The sequence below is a fragment of the Juglans regia genome, chromosome 7 (assembly GCF_001411555.2).
Source record: "Juglans regia cultivar Chandler chromosome 7, Walnut 2.0, whole genome shotgun sequence".
Taxonomy (NCBI): Eukaryota; Viridiplantae; Streptophyta; class Magnoliopsida; order Fagales; family Juglandaceae; genus Juglans; species Juglans regia.
This window is the reverse complement of record NC_049907.1, coordinates 35,647,818-35,670,973: the sequence shown is the minus strand read 5'-3', so window position 1 is coordinate 35,670,973 and position 23,156 is coordinate 35,647,818. Positions and strand designations below refer to the sequence as shown.

Sequence of the window (23,156 nt, the reverse complement as noted above, 5' to 3'; positions counted from 1 at the left end):
CTTGAAGATGCGAAGGGCTCTCCGACTATTGGTGGTTGTTCTCTGCCGTGTGGAGGCCAAACAATGCCGACGAGGTGCGAGGAGGAGGGGGTGTCGCCGACAAACCTCTCTATCCAGGTTGTTGCAGAATTTGGCTTTGACTTGAAGGAGTGGGAGGTTTCTGCAGCTTTCGTGCACTCTGATTGGGTGGAAATGGTGTTCTTTGATGATGAGATTTCTCAAAATATTGTCCAGGTCATGGGTGAGCATCTGGATGGAATTATTTTGGTGGAAGATACCCAAGGTACTCAGATGGACAATAGGGAGGTAAATCCTTTGCATTTGAACTTTATGTTTCCTGGCCTTCTTGAGGTCTCGGATTGGGTTATTGATACGGTGAAAGCTATTAAAAAATGCGTGGATCTGGAGAGCAAAGGTTACAAGGAACAGTTTATGGTATTGCTTACAGCCATTGAAGCAGGGCATAAACAACAAAGAAAAGCTGGCTCCAAAAAATAGCGTGAGCTCAATAGTTTGATGTGGTCAATGAATACGGAGGGCAGTGGTAGCAGGAGTAGTCAAAAGGGAAGGGGCTGGCCTTTTCCCAATGAGACCAAAAATTGTGTCGTGGAACGTCTGTGGGCTCAATGAGGTCAATAAACGTATGCAGATTAGAAATTTGCTTCGTGAGTGGAAGGTAGACATTGTATGTCTACAAGAGACTAAGTTGAATTTGATCAATAGGAAAATTGTAAGAAGCTTATGGAGTTGTGCTTATGTGGATTGGGTTTATTTGGCCTTGATTGGGGCGTCAGGAGGGGTTGTGGTTATGTGGGATAGACGGGTGGTGGAAAAAAGGGAGGGTTTCATAGGGATGTACTCAGTTGCATGCTCTTTTAAGATTGTGTCGGATAACTTTTTGTGGGCATTTGCAGGTGTATATGAGCCAAACTTAGACAATAACACATCTTTGTGGGACGAATTAGCAGGAGTTCATAGTTGGTGGGAACTTCCATAGTGCATTGTGGGAGATTTCAATGTTTCTAGATTTCCAAGTGAGTCCTCAGGTAATAGAAAAGGGTGGCCAGCAATGGTTGAGTTCTCTAAGTGCATCTCTGAGTTAAACTTGGTTGATCTGCCACTAGTTGGGGGTACAACCACATGGGCTAATAATCAGACATGGTCTCGGTTGGACCGCTTCTTAATATCGCCAGAATGAGAAAGTCATTTCTTGGATGTTTGGCAAAAGTGTTTGCATCGTGTTGGGTCAGATCAATGGCTTATCATGCTTGATTGTGGTGGCCTCTGTAGAGGACAACGGTATTTCAAATATGAAAACATGTAGCTGAAATCTGAAGGTTTTGTAGAAAGGGTAAGGCAGTGGTGGTCTTCGTACCAAATTGAGGGAACCCCTAGTTTGGTCCTTGCGGGGAAATTGAAAGAGTTAAAATGAGACTTAAAGTTGTGGAACATGCAATCATTCGGAGACATAGGGGAAAACAAGAAAAGCAAGTTGAAAGAGATCCAGGAAATAGAGAGACTCCAAGAGGCTAGGCCTCTTACTCAGAAAGAATCAGATCAAAAAGCGTTGTTGGGGACGGAGCTAGAGAGAATTATATTATTAGAAGAGACATCTTGGCGGCAAAAATCAAGAGCTTTGTGGTTAAGGGAAAGAGATAGAAGCACAAAGTTCTTTCATAGTATTGCAAACTCTCACAGGAGTTGGTTTCTATGAGCAACTACTATCCGAGCCAATGGGATGACGACCCTCCCTTGATGACCTTGCTTTTGATACCATTGGACCGAGTGATGTATCTCGGATGGAAATGATTTTTTTATGAGGATGAGGTTTTTGAAGTAGTGAGGAAGATGGGAAAAGACAAGGCTCCGGATCTTGACGGATTCTCTATGGGTTTCTTCCAAGAATGTTGGGATGTTGTCAAGGAAGATCTTATGAAGGTGTTTCAGGAGCTATTTGTGTTTGGAGAATTTGAGAAAAGCTTAAATACCACTTTCATTGCGTTGATTCCAAAGAAGGTGGGGGGCTAATGAGGTTAAGGATTTTCAACCCATTAGCTTAGTGAATGGAGTTTACAAGATCATATCCAAAGTACTTGCAAATCGGCTGAGTGAGGTAGTAGGGAAGATCATCACCAAACCCAAAAATGCTTTTATTAAAGGTAGGCAAATCCTAGATGGGTTTCTTACTGCTAACGAATGTCTAGACAGTAGGCTAAAGGTTGGTATAACAAGAATCATTTGCAAGCTTGATATGGAGAAAACGTATGATCACGTTAATTGGTATTTTTTTCTCTACCTCCTTGGGAGGTGCAGTTTTGGTAAGAGATGGCGGACTTGGATTTGCTGGTGCATATCAACGGTAAAAGTTTCCGTATTGATAAATGGTAGCTCAGCTAGTTTCTTTCATAGTTCGCGAGACTTAAGACAAGGCGATCCAATGTCGCCTCTGTTGTTTGTCTTTGTGATAAAGGGTTTAAGCAGAATGACATCGGCTTTGCTTAATAATGGCTTTGTGGATGGCTTTTCGATTGGTAGCTCGCATAGGGGTATCATTAATATATCTCACTTGTTGTTTGTAGATGATACGCTTGTTTTTTGTAAACCAGACCAAAATCATATTCAAGTGTTGAAGGCCTTGCTGCTTTGTTTTGAAACAGTCTACGGTTTGAAAGTAAATTTAAATAAATCAGAGATGGTTCCAATTGGATATGTTCCTAATATACGGCAGCTGGCTAGCACGTTGGGATGTAAGATAGCCTCTCTTCCTTTGACGTACTTGGGACTTCCATTGGGGGTGGTTGCAAGGGCGTCCTCTATATGGGAGACGATGATTGAGAAGATAGAGAAGACATTAGCGGGATGGAAGATAATGTACTTATCGAAAGGCGACAGGATCACTTTGATCAAGAGTACACTTTCTAACTTCCCAACTTATTTTTTTTATTACTTTTTCGTATATCCACGAGTGTGGCATATCGAATTGAGAAGCTCCAACGTGACTTCTTGTAGGGTGGCATGGGGGAGGAGTTCAATTTCCATTTAGTGAAGTGGGAAATGGTATGTCGTGCTATCTCTAATGGTGGTTTAGGTATTAGAAATGAGAGGACCTTTAATCGAGCGTTACTTGGAAAATGGTTGTGGAGATATAATAAAGAACCAGAAGCCTTGTGGAAGGTGGTGATTAAAAATAAATATGGAGGCATTTGTGGGGGAAGGAGTACTAAAGAAGTTAGAGGAGCATATGGAGTGGGGTTGTGGAAATACATTAGAAGAGGCTAGGGGGTTTTCTTCGACACACTCGATTCCAGTTGGGGGAGGGCTCTAAGATTAAATTCTGAAAATATATTTGGTGTGGGGATATCCCCCTACAAGTTTCTTTCCTGTCATATTTCCAAATTGCTAGTGATAAAGAAGTTGCAATGGCGGATATGGGTGTAATGGGTCCGGTTTAGTCCCGTTTTGGATAAAATTTATGATCAAACCGGTATGTACCGTTTTACATTTTTCAAAATCAATTACGCACCGGTACCCTTCTAAACCGGTGTCTCCGGTTTTACCGATTTTCAATTTGGTCCGGTTCGATTTTTCAGTTTTTTAAAATGTTAGTTTGTCATTAAAATCTGTTAATAAAAAAAACTGCTTCAAAAAATCTATTACTAATACTGTTAAAAAAATTTGATTTACTAAAAAGCAATTTGTTTTACTAAAAAAATCTGGTTTACTAAAAATTGCTTTTAAAAAATCTGAAGAAAAAGATATGCAATAAAAGAAAAGAAAAACTATATTTGTACTTGGGAGGGTACCCCCCATGTACATGGGCCTCCACGTGGATGCTAGAAATGGCTGCATTTCATTTACAGCGTGTAGAAGCAGATAGACTCCCAACGCTGCATTTCATTTGCAGCTCTTAATTGATAGACTGCCCTTCATCTTCGTCATAGAGCCAACGACCAAGAGCATCCCCACCCACGAAGAGCTGCCACCACGGCGACAACTTCTCTGCTTCCCATCTTCTTCACCACGAAGAACTTCGTCTTTGTTTTATGATAATCAACAAATATTTTGAACAAGTTCCTTAGAAAATGGCAGATTCTTGGAGAAATTTAAACCATTGGGATCTTTTGGTTTTTTCAATTTCAATAATTTTGAGGTTGAAAATCCAAAAAACAAAATGAAAATTTTCTTTTCTGGATAATATGAGGAGAATGATCTCTTTCTCAGTTTATTTGACCTCATCTAGTGTCACTGCTGCCATTGGGATTTATTACTAGTTGTGTTTATTTTTCAAAAGTGAAAATAGATACGAGATGGCATGCTATGGGCTTTCAGTGCCTTCCCACAACGATGCCTAAATAGAACGACGCTAACGATGGGATTTTGGTGGATTCGGTGGCTTTCAAAGTTTCACACAAGTTCTGCTCTACTTTTGCAATTTCATTTCCGAACTTCCCTCTCATTTTGTGTTTATCGTCTCTTTTCTTTTTTTCTTTTTTTTAATAATATATCAGCTGACGTGGCATAATCACGTTAGCCGGTTCCCCCCGTGTACCTGTAGAAGAACTGAAAAGAAAAATGTCTAAAAGTCTAACAAATTACAAGTCCAAATTCCAAAAGTCTAAATTACAAGTCCAAATGTTCAAAAAATTACAAGTCCAAATACCAAAAGTCCAACAAATTACAAGTCCAAATTAAAAGTTCAACAAATTAAAAGTCCAAATCATCTCCAACCAAAGAAGTAGGTCTTGAAGAACTCCCTAGGTCTTCCATGAGCTCAACACAAAAGGGGAAAAAAATAATAAGCATAACAATTAAAACAAATTACTAATATAATATACACTTTAGACACAGTTAAAGAATAGGTAAATGCTTTTACATAACTATATCAAATTTCTCAAACTCCTCAAACATCATCCATCAAAGTGCGAATGTTAATCGAGGTAGAAGAACTGAACCAAAACAAACCTCTGATCTACATGCACACACCTTTGATCTATGTGATCATTAGTCAAGTTGGCCCAAATCAAACATACCTCTGATCTACATGCCATAATTCATCAGTAAGGTCAAGTACATGTCCCCCACATACCTTAATAACATTGCACTTTCGGGTAATTTCACAATCACAGACTCACAATCACAAAACCCTAATAATTATAACACAATCACAAACCTCTGATCTACATGCCATAACACACCTCTGATCTATGTGATCATTAGTCAAGTAGGCCCAAATCAAACACACCTTTGATCTATAACACAATCACAAAATCCTAATGATTTATATCAAGTTTAAAAAACAAGTAATGAAATGAAAAACAAATGGAGAAACATTACCATGAGATGAGGTCGTAAGTCTGTGAGGGGGTCAAAGCGAGTTCGGCAGGTTCGATCGTTCAAAGATGAGAAAGAGGCAGAAAGGCGAGGCGGCGAGGTTCGACAGTGAGGTTTGACCGTTCAACAACGAGAGAGAGGCAGAGAGGCAAGGAGGCGAGGCAGAGAGTGAGGCAAAGAGGTGAGGAAGGCAGGTTCTAAGGTTTATTGAATTTATTCAGGCATTCTTTGCACCTTCGTGGAGTCTAAACGACATCGTTCCCTATTGGTTTCTGGACATTTGGAGAGGAAACGGCGTCGTTTCCTATTGGTTTCTTGAATTTCTTCAATGGTTTGGTTCTTCTTTATTAGTATATTAGTATAAGTATAATTATAGTCTATATTAGTATACGTATAACTATAGTATATATTAGACTATTAGTATTAGTTATATCTTAGTATTAGTTATAGTAGTTTAGTATAATTATATTAGTAAAACTATAACTATAATCTATATTAGTATAACTACTAATGTCTTGTGTACTTATCAAAATTTAGTAATAATATTTGAGTGATTTTCTTTCTTTTTATATATTATATATAAAACTTATATATATAAAATATTTTGTATAATAATATTTTTGTATAAAACTTATATATATATATAATTATTTTTTATATAGTTTTTCCTCTAACTGGGCCGGTCTCGAAAACCACGAAACCAGAACCGAATCGGGTTCAGCCCGTTTGTGCAATGCATGAACCGGACCTGGACTAGAAAACTGGGAAACCAGCCCAATCGGGCCGGTCCGGTCCGGTTCAGAACGTTTTTCCAGTTCAAGCTTACACCCCTAGTGGCGGATGTCATGGGGGTTTTTGGGTGGACAGATCCATTGGGATATCAGTTTTAGTAGAGCAGCACGAGATTGGGAGATGAGCACTTTTGCAGATTTTTACAGCCTCTTGTAGTCCGTTAAACCGAGCAATCAACAAGAGGATGGATTGTGGTGGTCACCTGCTGGGAAAGGTGCTTTTTCGGTTCACTCTTTTTATAGGTTCTCGGTCAATAGCCTAACTCTTATTTTCCTTGGAAAAAGACTTTGGAGACACAAGGCATCCCCCAAAACTATTTTTTTCGTGTGGACAACAACATTGGGAAAAATCCTCACTATTGATAATTTGAGGAAAATGAGGCTTACCATAGCAAATTGGTGTTGCATGTGTAGGGAAGGAGAGAGTCAGTGGACCATTTTCTTTTACATTGCGAGACAGTAAGGGTTTCATGGAATGTGGTGATCGGTCTAGTCGAGTTGGCTTGGGTTATGCCAGAGACTGTAGTGGTAGTGCTGGCCAACTGGACAAATATAGGAGGCATGTAGTAGATTAAAGCGGTTTGGAAGATAATTCCTATTTGCATCATGTGGTGCTTGTGGTAGGAGCGTAATGCGAGGACGTTTGAAGATAAAGAGAGATCATTAGAGGAACTTAAAACTTTATTTTACACTACTCTTTGTACCTGGGCCATTGCTGTTGATTTTAATGGCATTAACCTTTATGACTTTCTCATTTCTTTGGCACTTTCTTAATTAGGGCACACAGTGTTTTCTTATTTTTATTGGGCTTTACCTAATTCTTTGATTAATAAAGTTCTGTTTACCTATAAAAAAGAAAAAAAATTGTATATGACATCATGCAGTTTCATACTTTGTTTCTAATCAGGAAAATCAAATTGCTACTTTTATATATTCTAGCCCTTTGCAAACAGTTACACGAGGCATTAATGTATGTTATAGCTTCTCTAGATGCCTCATTGTAGTCTTTGATACAAATTGTTTTCCTTTCCTTATGTCTGCCATAATGTGTTAAGATTCCATGAGATATTTCTAGAAAACTTCTTATGCGGTTTACAATCTTGAACACATGAAGGATATTGCAGGTATAGGTTCCTTTGGTGCTGAGATTTTCACTTGAGGTAATTCTAATGATCTCATTTTTCTGTCTTATTGTGGAGATGTCATTATTTTACTTGAAATGAATAAGTATGGAAGTGCTATATCATTTTTCATTGTTTTTTTTTTCTTTCAAAAAGTTCAGGTAGGATAAATTCTCTCTCTAGGGGGATTTTAATCATTGGTACTTAATTTGCGGATGGAACCAAAAAAAAAAGAACAACTTGTTGGCTTTTCTGCATTGCTAAGCTAGTGAACTGATTGTTGTATAAAATGAGCAATCTTAGCAGTATGTTTGTTAGAGGAAGAAAGTTTTGGAGGGTAGAAAAGTTAGAAAGAATGGAAGAATAAGTTGTACAATGCATGTGATTGAGAATGCAGCATGCATGGTTGGTGTGATTGTTTGAGTTTTTGGCTTAAATCAAATCAACTGAGTTAAATTTAGTAGTCACAAGAACTCAGTTCTTAATTAAATCTCCACTGCCTCAAGGCACATATTTTTCTAATAAAAGCCCATGTGAATGTAGTTGTCTTACTTGAAAAGATAAGGGTGATTGGGATACCCTGTACTAAGTGAGTATAAGAAGGTGGTGAATGAGATTTCATATTGCTCTTAAGGGAAAAATTCTTGCTCTGTATAATAATTTCAAGGGATTCCAATTGTAACATCAACTAATTATTTTGAAGTCTAGGGTTAGATGTAGCTTAAGCCTTCTTTAGATAGTTACAAATGATATTATAGCCAATTCCTATCAAAAGTGTGGGATTTGTGTCATGCCACCTATGATAGAATGATTTGATGAAGACGTTGAAGAACTAGGAAGGGAGATCATTATGCCTTGTACTGAGTGAGTATAGGAATGTGGTTAATAGATTCCACATTATTTGGAAAAAAAGAAATTTTTGCTCTTTATAATGATTTCAATGAGCTCTAGATGTAACATTTACTATTCATTTTAGAGTATAGGCTTAGATATGACTTGGGCCTTCCTCAAGTCGTTAAAAATGCTATCGTGGTCAATCTCAACTAGAACTGTTAGTCTTGAGTCTTCCAAGGGATTCTAATTGTAACCATAACTAATCCTTTTTGGAGTCTATACGTAGATGTTGCTTGGGATTTCCCTTGAGTCGTTGACTCGTTCGAAATAAAGGATGTGAAAAATGGAAAGGAGACATTTCAAATTTTCAGTATACTACGATATATCAAAGATTCAAAATCCTTTCAGCTGTAGGACAGCTGGTGTCTGTGTATTGGGCCCAATCACAAGGTTATTTTCTTCCTTCTCTGTAAGAATCATCTTGCTTGTAGGACATGCATTAATTAGTAGAATTAGCACACACAAATACCAGGTTTTGGTCTGTCTTGCTAAAACAAATGTCGTATTTGCTCTTTTTCTAAGGTCTTATTCCCAATATTATCAATTTCCTTGTGTTAATTCCTATTTATGCCAATATTCTAAGGGCTCATCACGTTTACATTACTTAATAATCTACATTTAATCGTAGTACAATTTTGTGGTTGAACTTCATCGAATACATTTTTCTTTTTTTAACTTTTTTTACATGGAGGTAAAGAAAGTAGCTGGACGGAAAATGATAAACATACAACCATTTTTACAACCTTTTATACAATTATGTTTTAAACGAAGGATTTTTGTAAAGTAACATCACTTTATGTAAATACCTTCGTTTTGAAATATGGTTGTAAAAAATGTTGTACATGTATGAGTGTCATTCTTAATTGTTCATCTTTTCAGGTCATTTCTTTGCATGTGTATTCACGTTTCATCTTGTGTGTTGTTTTCTGATACTAATGTGCCAACCATATGTTGACAACCAACCTAACATGTCTTGTGTTTTAACATATGTGGAGTGCTTTTAAATTAGGCTAATTTTTCTAGAAAACTATCTGACTGTGTTAGTTTCTAACTTCAAGATTGTTGCTTGAGGCCCAGTTTGGTTTGTCAGATGAGATGAAACTATGGTTAATTTCTTCTAGTCTATATGGATGAGATAGTTTTGTCTATCCAAATGGTTAATTTCATATCTCTGTTTCATATCTAAGTTTTCAAATTCATCTCATTATTTTTTGACATGAACAGTAAAAATAATTCCACAGTAGAAAAAATTTCTTTGTAATTAAAATAGAACAATCAATAAGTCATTATTAGAATAATATATTTTCACAAAGAAATTGATAATTTTGTGAGTATTGAATACAAGTGCATTTTGGGATTTTATTAGAAAATTCGAAATTAATAAATTTTTTAAAACAAATCTACAACATAATTCATATACTTATTTTGTACAATAATCATAATTATTATAATTTATAATTAGATAAAAAATGATGACTTTCTTATATATAGCAAAATAAAGAGATAAAAATATCTTTTAAAAAAAAAGAAATTATAAACTTCGGTCAATAACTTCCCAATATATTTTGGGATTTAAATTATATTTTAGAATAATAATATCTTTAAGAATAATATCTTTTAAAAAAGAGAATTTGTTTTTTAGAATTATAGAGTAATTTCAGCCAACAACTTCCTAATATGTTTTAGGATTTAAATTTATTTATGATAGATTTTTTAATTACTCATAAATATTATTTTTTATTAATATATTTATAACTATCACACAATCATTGTGGGATCCACCTCTTTATCAAAGAGTGCTTCTACACCCATACATGGAGGATCCTGACTGTGATCCCACCCAATGTATTTCTTTTTTTTTTTTTTTTAGTTTTTTTTATGCATTTTTTTCCTTTTTAAATATTATTTTTTTAATAACATCAATAAAAAAATAATTACTTAATCATTAAATAAAAAAAAATCAGTCAAAATTCCAATTGAAAAGACCTAATTATGATTTTAATATTTTTTTTTATTAAATCTTAAAAAATCCAAATTATATCCTCTCATATCGTCTAAATTGTGTATCCAAACCGGCGTTAGTTCTTACTTCTTCATTTGTTTTGATTTTGAAAGGAAGAAGCCGCCAAATCCTGTGGTTGGCCTTACCTTAAATTGAAAGAAGAAAACAAACAATCCAAGATGGTTCTGCAACTCCGAGAATGCTAAGAAATTTGCCATGATCCATCCAAATGGCTGGCTGGCTGGCTGCCACGTTACATTCATTTCCCAGTTGATTTTTAACGTTTCCTCTACTCTTCCCACCATACTTTTACTCATTACTTCCACCACACCAACCCCAAATAAAACTTTAAATAAAATAATATTATTAACACCTAGTAAACGCGTTAAGACCGATTCTCCTTGATTTTACATTACACTTAACGTTGAATGTTCTTGGCATTATTATATATTTATTTATATATATGTATTTTTTAGACTTATCGATTTAATCATTGGTTGGATGTGATTATGGGTGTAGATTCCAAAGATAATAAAATGGAATAGGCATGATCTAATAGTGAAAACAATTTACGCTTTGTTCTTTAAAATTTTTAGAGCAGCGCTAGGCTGCCTCCCACAAATTCATCTTTTCATTTCTTATTTAATTTTTTTATTTATATTTTTTTATCATTTTAAAATATTTTTAAAAAAATATAAAAATATATCAACATATTAATAATTATTTTCTTAATTATTAAGTAAAAAAAATTAAAAAATTAAATTAAATATATAAGTTATCAAAATAATATTTTTTAAATTTTTATACGTAATATTATATGTACTTACAATTTTATTTATATTTATATTTATAAGATTTATTTTGTTTATTTTTTTTAAAATTTAAAATTAATTTTTAACATATGAATAACTAATAGAGAAATAAATTTTTTTATAAATTTTTTTTAAATATATTTAACATTTTTCTCTTTTAAAATTTAAATTATGTCTGGAAATTAATCGGGGGAAAATTATTTATTTAAAATGATTAAAATCTTGAAATTATACCTGGAAAAAAAGTGATCCTCAAAACGGGCAACGACGACCCTCACCACCTCCATTTCCCTTTCCCACTAAGAAAAGAAAACAGAAGAGAGAGAGAGAGAGAGAGAATGTACGGATACGCGGGTGTTAGCACGAAGGGTGGTGAGGAGGTAGACCTAGAGTCCGGTGAGACCCTATACCCTGGTCTTAGCCCCGGCGAGAACCAGCTCCGATGGGGTTTTATCCGCAAGGTCTACGGTATTCTCGCTGCCCAGCTCGTCCTCACCACCATCGTCTCTTCCGTCACCGTTCTCTCACCTGCCGTCAACGATCTCCTCCGGGGCAATTCCGGGTTGTTGCTCTTCCTCATGTTCCTTCCCCTCGTCTGTACGTAACCTAACTCCTCAGATCCTTGCTTTGGATTCCTTTTTTCCTCACCCTTTATTCATGTTCACACACCTACTTATGCGTAAGTACGTATTTTCCGGTGATATGGGAATTTTATGAATTGACTTTGTTTTGGTTGGTTGGTTTTTGCTGTTAGATTTAAAATTTTTGGTATTATGATTCTGTCTACTGCTTGCAAAATTAGATGTAAAGATGGTTTTCTTATTAGAAAAGAGGGCTTGCAGCAAGAGTGTGCGATTGGGCTCTGTTTGATGGGCATTTGACAATCCCCAATATAAACTTCTTGCAATCCGATGTTTGCTTATTGGAAAAGCCTTAGATTAGGACTTGAGAATCCCGTTGACTTCTGCTACCCGGCAAGATAAGTGTTTAACAGAACTACTTATTAAAAAAAAAAGGGTTTAAAAGGATTTCCAAACCCTTTTCTACTGAAAAAAAAAAAAATTCCAAACCCTTTTCTACCCTCTTTGTGGTTGATGCCGATTTAACAAAAATATATGGATTTCAGTAGAGTTGGGTTGGCTTGGGTGATGCCTATGAAAGTAGTGGATCTGCTTGCGTGTTGGACCGGAATTCAAAGTTATCCTCAAGTGGCTGCTGTGTGGAAGATGGTTCCTCTGTGTCTTATGTGGTGTATTTGGTGGGAAAGGAATGAGAGATGTTTTAATAACAAGGAGCGAACTATGGATGAAATCTGGAAATTCTTTGTGTTTTATTTATGTCAATGGTTTTCAGCTATAATGCTTAATGGAGATTCTGTTCATGATTTCCTGTTTTCGTTTTCTTCTTTATAGAATGTAATTAGGTGTTTTCTTTTGTATGATTCCTGTATGCAGGGGCTTTACCTATTTCATTCGATGAATAAAATTCTTTCTTACTTATAAAAAAAAAAAAAAAATTATACCCCACCGATGAGAAGTGTGATAATTGGAGCTTTCTTGCTAATAGAATTCTCACCGGGGATAATTCAAACCTATATATGTACAGTTGAAGTTTTATGTATAATTTTGAGTGAGCTCTACAGATACTTTTTTTTTATCGGTAAACAAATTTATATCAGCTGTGCTACCCTTAGTCAATTTCACTTCTGGAGGACTTGGTTGGATCCTTCTTGTGTCTTGTTTTGTTATTGCTATGCTACCTTCATATTTTTAACCAATCCAAGTATTTGCAGTGTTGTGGCCCCTGTATATGTATCAACAAAAGCATCCCCTGAACTTTATCTTCCTTGGACTCTTCACCATGTCGCTGAGCCTCACAGTAGGTGTAAGCTGTGCGAATACGGATGGTCAGTATATTTCTTTCCCCCTTTAAATTGCCTGTAGAGATTCTAGGATGAAATACAGGTTCTTAGGGTGGTGATCTGACTATCCTCTTACATTGGGTGCCTGCAGGAAAACTTGTGCTTGAAGCATTAATTTTAACCTCAGCTGTCGTTTCCTCCTTAACTGGTTACACCTTCTGGGCATCTAAGAAGGGCAAGGACTTCAGCTATCTTGGACCAATCTTATTCACCAGCCTCTTTGTCCTTATCCTTACTGGTTTTATCCAGGTCAGATGCCTGCTTTCATTTACCTGGGCATGTTCTTAATTAGTTAAACCTGAAACATATTCACATGCACTTCCATGTGCGGTATCGATCTGACTTGGTGGATCTCGTTTTGTCATGTAGATGTTCTTCCCGCTTGGCTCGGTATCTGTTGCAATTTATGGTGCAATTGGTGCCATAATTTTCTCGGGCTACATCGTTTATGACACTGACAACCTAATCAAGCGCTACACTTATGACGAGTACATTTGGGCCTCCGTTAATCTTTATCTCGACATCCTGAACCTGTTCCTTTCCATTTTACGGATGCTGAGACAGGCCAACAATTAGTTGTGTCGGGTAGACGTATACTTTGCCGGCCTGGGGCTTGGCTGATCACTCTATTGGTGGTTTACATATCATCATCCAAGACTGAAGATATAGTTGTGGATAACATATGCTTCCCAAGACTATTTAACTACTGAGTGAGATGTATAACGTGCTGACTGTAGTATTTCATTTGCTTTGATCATGTATGGTAAATATATCTTATGTGGATTGTTTTCCACTCTGGTTGCCATACTACGCTTGTTTATTTTGCTTGTTTTAATTGGCTCAAGAAGAAAGCCACTACATTGTAGAACGGCATGCCCTATGAGATCGGGTTTTGGCTACCCTTTTTCAAGTGCCATCTGTTATTGCCATGCAAAAAGTCAGCTTTATCCATAAAATAAAGTGTTTGTCTTTGATGATTGATTGATTAGTGTCCATCTCTGCCAGCACTTCCTGGCACATTCTAGACTCGAAAGCTTCCCCTCCCAAACCCTCATATTTTGATAGTCGATGGCTGTGGCTGTAGAATGCCCCGTCAACGAGGCAAGTTCATATGGGCACGAGCTTTCAGACGAGATAAGCATGAAAGAATCGGGGGTGGGTGAAGGGCATGCATTAAATGCCATAGCAATATATTTCCAGTTAAAAATCGATCACTGTGAATCCCCAACATGGGCTTTTCTAGCAGACTATATTAAGAAAGTAATGCATTTTGAATCAACAAGATGAACATACAGAGCTCTCACATATTCTGTTCTTCCATTAGTTTGTAGGTATCTATCTACTTACTTCTTGGTCAAAATCAAACAGTGTTTGTAAGATCCATTAATACACAAGAATGGACATTACGCCTCAAGAATAGGATTATCAGACCAGAAGGAAAAGCGACAAACTAGGAGACATGAACTAGCATTCAAGAACTGGCTAGCGAGATACTCTGCCAATTTCCTTAATGATCAGTTCCTTTTCCTCTTCAAATTGCTCATCTTCGGCACCTGCAAAGATTGATAAGTTAGCGGTGGCAGCCACAACAGAAAAGGAAGGTTTCATGCAGACTATTTTAAAAGACCATTTCGAGCCCCCTTTTTAAGTAGTCAATGTGCTGCTGCTGTCTAGAAGATACACTGCTAAAATGATATAATAACCTTTGCCAGCAGAAAGATTGTGAAGCAATTCCAGCAGTTTCTTGTGGTTTTTTGCTAGAATAACCTTTATTTCCCCTGGCTTGTTAGGATTAGCAACAAAAACCTAGAAAACAAACAAATAAATGAGAAGCATGGATGGTAACGCAAAGTAGAATAACCTAATTCTGAACAAATGGCCAAATATATATGTTGTCAAAGAAGTGGACATTTACAGGACACCAGTGATACTTTCTAAGTGCACCAGAAAGAACGTGAAAGAAAAGCAGCAGCAAATTAGCAACTACAGATACAATACAAGAAAGGAAACAAATTTAAGCACCTTGAAAATGTGGAAAGCAGATATCTGGATATTTTTGCTTGAATCCTGTTCAGACAATTAAAAAATTCAAAGCAATGAGAAGAAACAGTTACATACATGTATTTTTCAGTAATTTTCAGGATACAGAACTTGGAAAGCTATTTTATTATAGATTGGGCTTCCTGTCAATTTACAAAGATTTAACCCTATCAACTCAAAGTTCGAATCAACCCAGGAGGCAGAATAGGACAATGTAATCAGACTGGGCAAATAAAGGGGAAAAACAATGCTTGAAAGGTTTCGGTGGATGTGATACATCTAAAGTTCATATTCAAGATAAAGCTATTAATTTAGTTTCCTATAAAACAGAAATTTTACTGAGCACCTACAACCCATCCACGCTAAGGTAGTTGATACTTTAATTTGTATCGTGAGGACAAATTTAAGGATGGAATTGGATAATTGATAAGATCTCATATCTTGCCATAAACAGCAGAAAGTGCATGTCTTGATGTCGATATGAATATCAGTATAAACAGCAACAGCAATTAAACTGTATGCATGTAAACTAGAAATATGAGACAAGGCAAGCTGAGCAAAAGAGGCAAAAGAACATGAAAATGATGTGAATACTGTTTATTTGCATAAAACTGAAATTCTATTCTCAGCAACTGAACTCTGAAGCATCCGTACAAGAATTTACAGCATTGCCCATTGGTCATGAATGGGCATTTAAACAAATAATACCAAAAGAAACAGAGGACAAAGGATGTGATAAAAGTACTATACCTTTAGTAATGTCATCATTACTTTCAAGTGCCGAACTTCTAAAATGTAGCGCTTCATTATATTGGAATTTGGAGGCTCCAAAAGAAAATCCGAGAGAAGCTAAAATTCATGAGCAGTCTATTCTTAACACATCTATGGGTCAAGAGAATAGCAGAGAACACAACTGGAAAACTATGATGAGAACTACCTTCAAAGATTGCCTCCTTGTCACATAATTAGTGGATGTCAAGAGTTTCTCGTATGAATCAAAGAACTGCAAAGAGAATCTCCTATAGATAAGCCGAATAATAAATGTAAATATGCGAGAATAAGTTTTGAACAAAGCTATGTTCACTGCCTACGCCATGCAGGTGCACAATATCAGGGTAGATGCACTTGATTGTCTCCAAAACAATGAATTAAGAAAATTTAGATTATCCTCCAAAAAGCTTCATGGTCAAGCAGATAGCCTAGGGATAAAATACTTATTAAAAGAACACATTAGGAGTTCCAAGCAATATATGCCACTGCCTAGATTTGTTCATAATGAGGAAGAAAGATTTGGAGCAAGCAAACCTCATCATAATGAGCAGTCAAATATTCACAGACCACGGTTCCATGTTTAGTAAGCAGATCCTGCAAAAACTTTCTTTAGGGAAATATAATGGACTAGCAAAGAACAGGACTAAGACATTCAATGGGTAAACACAAAAGAATATACAAACTTAAACATTCATAATCTGACCTTAAAGGTAGAAAATGCATCAGAAGCAACATCAAAATTAGGCAACTCCACAAATTTGAAGAACAGCTCGAAGCTTGCAGACTCCAATATGTATCTGAAAAATCAATACCAAATGTAAATGTGTAAACAAAAATGAAACTCACTTGCACAAATTAAGACAGCCTCAAAACCAACATTACCCAACAAAAGCAACGACCACAAAACCCCTTTTTACTTAACAAAGCCATTACAACACAATTAACTTTCAAAATTTCAAATAACTGCATAACAAAATTTTAACACGAATGAGAAATCCTCAACTTCTGAAGCTATGCCACTTTGCTCATTCCACTACATACTGGAACAACCAAATCTTTTTTTTTTTTTTTCATTCTTCTCAAAAATAAAATAGAAGAATCTTGAACCTTATAAGTCTCAGAAATAATGGGTTCAATGCTAGACCTCCTCCTTATAAAAGAGAAGGTACCGCTTGAATATAAAGGTTAGTGGTCAAACTACCATATACTTGAATGCTCCTCTAGAAAACTAAACCCATTACATTTTGCAGGTCCAGGATCCATATGTTTAATATTCATTGAATTTGAAAAGGCCACTGAGAAAGGTGATGAAAGTTGTATTTGTCTATAAAAGCTTGAACACATATAACAAAGACTTAAATATACCTGGTGAGCTAAAGGCTCTACAAGAAGGGAAAGGTTGAAAATTTATGGTAGATATCATAAAATGGATTCAGAAAACATCGGTCCTCAATAAGAAGTGGTGGGAAAAAGCTTATCACTTTCCATTTCTGGTACCTGTTAACTATGTTAAGAAGTACGTAAACTACACTCCCAAGTTTAGGGTAATCTTTAAATTTTAGGCAAAAGGCTCAGGCTTTGTCATAGTTAAATCTAAGCAAAGTTTTGTGATGACAACACGCTCACATTTGATATAAAAATTGCAGTTAAAGTATTGTGGTGAAGGCCTTGGTCTTGGGTATCATTCCCTTCAAGGTCCAAGGTTCAACACCTCATGGGTGCAAACAATCATTTAGGGCCACACCCCTGGTGAAAAGCCAACGATTTAACCAGTTCCGTGTAAGGAAAATTCCGAGAGTGCGGTGCATGGGACCGGGGTTTACTCTGCAGGGGTGGGTCCGAAGGGCCCTGCCTTGGAGAGGTTCCCAAACATAAAAAAAAAAAAAAAGTATTCAATAATTCCACAAGACAAATTGTATGCGAGTAGATTTTAGCCTATCTAAACAATGATGTACAGATCATAAATCCTAACGAGAGTCGTTAACAAAACTTATCATCATCAAAACAAAGTTCAAGCTTTTTATAGCTAGCATTTTTACACATGCACTAGGAATTGAGCCTCATCATCTCACAAATCTCCCAATATATATGCCTCAAAAGACCATAATCAAAATAAAGCATCAAACATAATGACGGTGATGGTGGTGATCATAATGTAATGATGGTAATGGAAACATATAAGAAAAGTTTGAATGCCTTACTTTGCAAGTGTTGAGAATTTGATGCATTCCCTCAACATATTTCCACAAGTCAAAGCAATTTCCTTGTTATCATAACTGGTAGAAATTATAATAACATGTTATATACAAAAATATCCACTTAATATCAGTAATAATACAGCACTGAAAGGTAGGTACACAGCACCACATGGTAAGTGCACTGGATGGTAAGTAAATTGAAGGAATATACATGTAGTGGTAAGTAGACAACGCAAGAATTAGCAACAAGGTTTTCTAAATAACATTATTCTAGTTGACTATAGTCAGACGGACTTAGAAATTATGAAATTACCACGGCCACTCAATGAAATAGTGGAAACTCAATTTGCTTTTTCTCTTTATTGGCAATGTATGTATATCCAATGTGCATGAAGCACAGAAAATTAATATGACAAATAAAAAGATCAATAAAAAATTCAGGAAAAGGATTGAATAACCTTACCACACGACAATAAAGTCTAGTAGCTCCATATGGTTTTCAATGTATTCCACGCAACAATACGCGGAGCCAACCTTCTGTTTCAACAGTACGGACCAGCAGTAAACTAAATCCTTTCTTGCCTGTGTTGAAAACACTACATCAACGTGAGAAATCAGTGAAGCCACATGTCAAAATGTTTAATATTACAGTGGGGAAAAGAAGAAGAGGAAGAAGAAAACACTTACTTCCCATCCTAGTATCATTAACTTGTGAACCAAAAGAGCAATAATGTCCTCCTTACATATTTCTTGCACCAACTGTGTAACCTGATCCGCGTTGGGTTCGGTATCCCCTTCTCCGCAAAGCATACACCTCATAATTCCGAAATTCTTTTCGACTTCTTCCAGTGCCTTGAATGCAAAATAAAACAAGCATCATAATCCCAAAAAAAAAAAATTACTGGGACTCGACTCGTATGCAAGTCAATATGCAAGAAGCAACAGGTGTGCATTGTGAACAATTCAATCTTCCTCGTTAGACAATATTTGCTTTATAGGAATATAAACCAATTTTTTCGCCTTTTATGTATCGTTTACGCAGCAGATAGAGACAAAAAATGCCTTTTTCGTACAAACTGATCCAAACAACAACCCCGAAAGGAAAGTAAATTCCATCACCATAGCGGTATTTTGCCGATATGTGTTGAATAAATCGCATAATTGGCATTAGGAGCACGAATTATTATGGAATGTAATAATGGCAATTTTGGGTGAGAGATAGAGAGGGAGACCTTTTCGAGGGCTTTAACTTCGACGACGGTTTTGGTGTCGAGGGCCGTGAGGCTGTCCTTGATGGCTTTGGCGACCTCCTGTGGGGATCTAGGCCGCGACGGCTTGAAGAAGGAGAAAGACATGATCGATTCCGATCGGCTTCTCGAATTTCTCAGTGCGTATGTGTTTTGGATTTGCTACTTCTGTGGACGAATCGACGGAGCTAGAGCATGCTGTAGATCGCCTGTTCATGCAGGGCTTTGACAGCCTTCCTGCTCTATTTCTTTTTCAGTATTTTGGTTACCAAATGGTTAATTTTAATTTTTATCATACTACTATTCTTTCATCTTTTTTTCTTTTTCTTTTTCTTTTTAACTTTACTACTCTTTCCTCTTTATCTTTTCTATTCTTATTTATACATATTTATTAAAATAATTTTAGGTCGTTTTTTGTATATCAAACATTTGAATAAAAGGTCGTTAAAAATATATTAATAAGAAAATATCTATTCTCAAGTCGGTATACAAAATACAACTAATAAAATACTTATATAACATAATTTGACTTGTAAGATAAATTTTAAAATTTAAATTTTTAAAATCAAAATTGACGTAGACAGTATTTTATACACGCTAGTTTAAAAATAAAATGACTATAATTAGAAATCATAATTCAAATAAATTGACAAACCATTGTACTAACCAAATAGATTTATTTCTTTTACTTAATATACACATAAATTAAGCTTCCTTTTTATTTCCATCCCATTTCAGTTTTTAATTTTTTATTTTTTAAATTTAGATGCAAAATAGAGCCAAGGTATTTTCCTCTCCGAGTTTCAACCATATGTGTTGCCATCTTAAGCTCTCCTCATCAGGTGGCACCACATGCATGATGCATGTAATCTCTCTTTCTTCTCTCGTACAGATATTTCTATCTTGATTCTTGTTTATGGTTCATGTTTATGTGGGTGTTTGGTTTTCATGTCGTTGATGCCTTTGAGGTGTTACATCGTGGTTTGAGATGGGGGAGAGGTTATGGATTGTTGATGGTTTGAGATATGAAGAGTGTGATGAAACATATAAATAAGACCATGTCTGTTTATTATCTTAAACTCATGAATAGAAGAAAATATACATCCTCCATGATTAACAGATGAGCTTGCCATTACCTTCGTTTATCTCAAAAAAATATGGTGTTTGTGTATTGAGGAGACTTTTACTCTCTTCTCTCTTAGCACAAAAATGGCTCTCATGGAGTCTAATGGGCCAACTCCATTTATATATATATGAGATGAGAGTAAGGACTATCTCAAGTGCTCACTAAATAGCCCAGTCCATTATGGGCTCACATTATGACTATGCTAGTCCACATATAAAAAAATATAATAAACTCTCATTGGACATCAAAGTCATCCACGCATAAATTGAATAGGAACTTGCATTCAAAGAACACAATCTGGATCAAATGCATTTGCAAGCAACAAGTTATGAGTACACTGATAGGATGCACAACACAAAACAAGTACCTACAATCACGATATCCAGACAAATAATATGTAAGTACAACACACATATCAACACAAAAGTAATTGCTAGATTCTCAAAAAAAGCCCAATGAGACTATTTTATAGTGTCTCACTTTCAAACACAAAAAACCTCATAATTAACACAAAATATATGCATAATGAAATTGTGAACCAAGTGCTCACAATAAATACAAAGATACATCACCCACTAATTTAATAGAATAGAAGACTCTAACAACCCCATATGAGTTACATGCTCTTGAAACAGTTTTGGAGCTAAACCTTTAGTTAGTGGATCAGTTAACATATGCTCTGTGGAAATATGCTCAACACAAATATTAGATTCGGCTATTTTCTCTCTAACAAACAAATACTTAATATCGATATGCTTAGAGCGAGAAGAGCTCTCCTAGTGTTTCGAGAGAAAACAACTGCTACAGAATTGTCACAAAATATCTTCAGCAGCCTCAAAATGGTGTTCACAACACCTAGCCCCAAGATAAAGTTCTGCAATCATATAATATGACATGTAGCCTCATAACAAGTTACATACTCTACCTCCATTGTAGAGGAAGCTGTAAGTATTTGTTTCACACTTTTCCAAGAAACAGCTCCTCCGATCATCATAAAAACATAACCAGAAGTGGATCTTCTGTCATCTAGACAACCTGCAAAATAGGCATCAGAATATCCAACTACATCAAGAATGTCATATCGCCGATATGTAAGCACTAGATCTTTAGTGCCTTACAAATACCTAAGTACTTTCTTTGCAGATTTTCAGTGAGCCAAACCAGGATCGCTTAAGTATCTTCCAAGTACACCAACAATATAAGTAATATTAGGCTGTGTACATACTTGAACATACATCAAACTACCCACAACCGACAAATAGGGAACTGTTTGCATTTGAGTCCTCTCACTATCATCCTGAGGGCATTGAGATTTAAAAAATTTATCATCTTTTATAATAAGTGTTTTTCCATGAGAACAAAAATGCATATTAAACCTACTTAGAACTCGATCAATATAGGTTTTCTGAAATAATCCACGAATATTGCCTCTAGATTTCTCACGAAAAATCTGGATGTCTAAAACATAAGAGGCCTCACCAAGATCTTTCATATCAAAATGAGATGACAACATGCATTTTGTCTCAAACAAAAGCTCAATGTCATTTGTGGCAAGTAATATATCATCAACATAAAGAATAAGAAAGATATTCTTACTTTCACTAACCCTCGAATATATGCATTGATCAACAAAATTCTCCTTAAAATCACAGAAGGTAATAATTTCATCAAACTTCAGGTATCATTGTCTCGATGTCTGTTTAAGCCCATAAATCGACTTCTTTAGTTTGCACACCATATGTTCCTTATTGTTCACCTGAAAGCCATTTGATTGCTTCATATACATTTCTTCAGACAAATGCTCATTAAGAAAAATTGTTTTGACATCCATTCGATGTAACTCCAAGTCAAAATGAGCTACAAGTGCCATGATTATCCGAAATGAGTCTTTGGTAGACATTGGTGAGAACGTATTATTATAGTCAATGCCCTCTCTTTAGCTAAAGCCTTTAGCAACGAGTCTAGTCTTGTACTTCTCTACTTGGCCACTAGAATCATGTTTGGTTTTAAAGACCCATTTGCAACCTATTGGTTTGTAACCATTTGGTAACTCAACCAAATCTCATACATCATTTTGACACATGGACCTCATCTCATCATACATAGCCTCTACCCAATGTGAAGACTAGGGACTATCAATGGCCTTCTGAAAAAAAAACTAGATCAATAAATGTTCCAACACTAAACTCATGCTCTTGCAAATAAATCATATAATCATCAGAGATTGAAAGTCTATGTGTCCTCTGTGATCTTCTCAAATGAGCATCATTAGGTGTCCCTTCAACGATAGTAGGTTTATTGTTAATCATGGGTTCTTGAGTAATGGCAACATGGTGCTCTATAGGTGAAGATAAAATTATAGATGGGGAGATAATAGGTACTGGGACAATGACACGCTCTTCATTGAATGCAATCTCTTGTGGCATTGAATGCTCACAACTAATATCATCCTAAAAGTAAACAGCTCGATCCGACTCAATGATTCTAGTTGCACGAGAAGGACAATAGAACCTGGAGCCTCTTGAGCTAATACAATAGCCAATAAAATACCCAATAATGGTTTTAAAATCAAGCTTCTCGAGGTGTGGATTGTAAGGTCTTACTTCTGCTCTGCAGCCCCAAACATGAAAATGACACAAATTGGCTTTCTTTCCTGACCATAACTCATAAGAAGTTTTAGGGACTAACTTGCTCGATACTTGGTTCAAAATGTATGCAACAATTTTTAAAGTCTCTCCCCACAAGAACTCGGGTAAAGACGAATGACTAAGCATACATCGTGTCATATCCATCAAAGTACGATTTCTTATTTCTGCAATCTCATTTTGCTCAGGAGTGCCAAGCATGGTATATTGTGCCTCAATCCCACATGCTTGAAGGAATCTTGCAAATGGTCTTGCAA

General features: G+C 35.9%; 2 protein-coding genes across 2 annotated transcripts; one reads left to right on the top strand and one right to left on the bottom strand.

Moving 5' to 3' along the window:
• Positions 1–11,187: 11,187 nt before the first annotated feature.
• LOC108995066 (BI1-like protein) lies at positions 11,188–13,853 on the top strand. Its single transcript, XM_018970567.2, has 4 exons — positions 11,188–11,548; positions 12,744–12,857; positions 12,964–13,121; positions 13,242–13,853. Exons 1-4 carry the CDS (start codon positions 11,290–11,292, stop codon positions 13,446–13,448), a joined length of 738 nt encoding a protein of 245 aa, XP_018826112.1. The 5' UTR covers positions 11,188–11,289; the 3' UTR covers positions 13,449–13,853.
• A 234-nt stretch (positions 13,854–14,087) lies between these two features.
• LOC108995089 (calcium-binding protein 39) lies at positions 14,088–19,402 on the bottom strand. The gene is made up of 11 exons (XM_018970593.2): positions 19,114–19,402; positions 18,569–18,733; positions 18,345–18,463; positions 17,885–17,959; positions 16,387–16,480; positions 16,218–16,277; positions 15,850–15,915; positions 15,663–15,761; positions 14,895–14,939; positions 14,576–14,678; positions 14,088–14,425 (listed from the first exon to the last, which is right to left on the bottom strand). The coding sequence occupies exons 1-11, from the start codon at positions 19,234–19,236 to the stop codon at positions 14,355–14,357; spliced, it is 1,020 nt and encodes a 339-aa protein (XP_018826138.1). The 5' UTR covers positions 19,237–19,402; the 3' UTR covers positions 14,088–14,354.
• Positions 19,403–23,156: the final 3,754 nt, after the last annotated feature.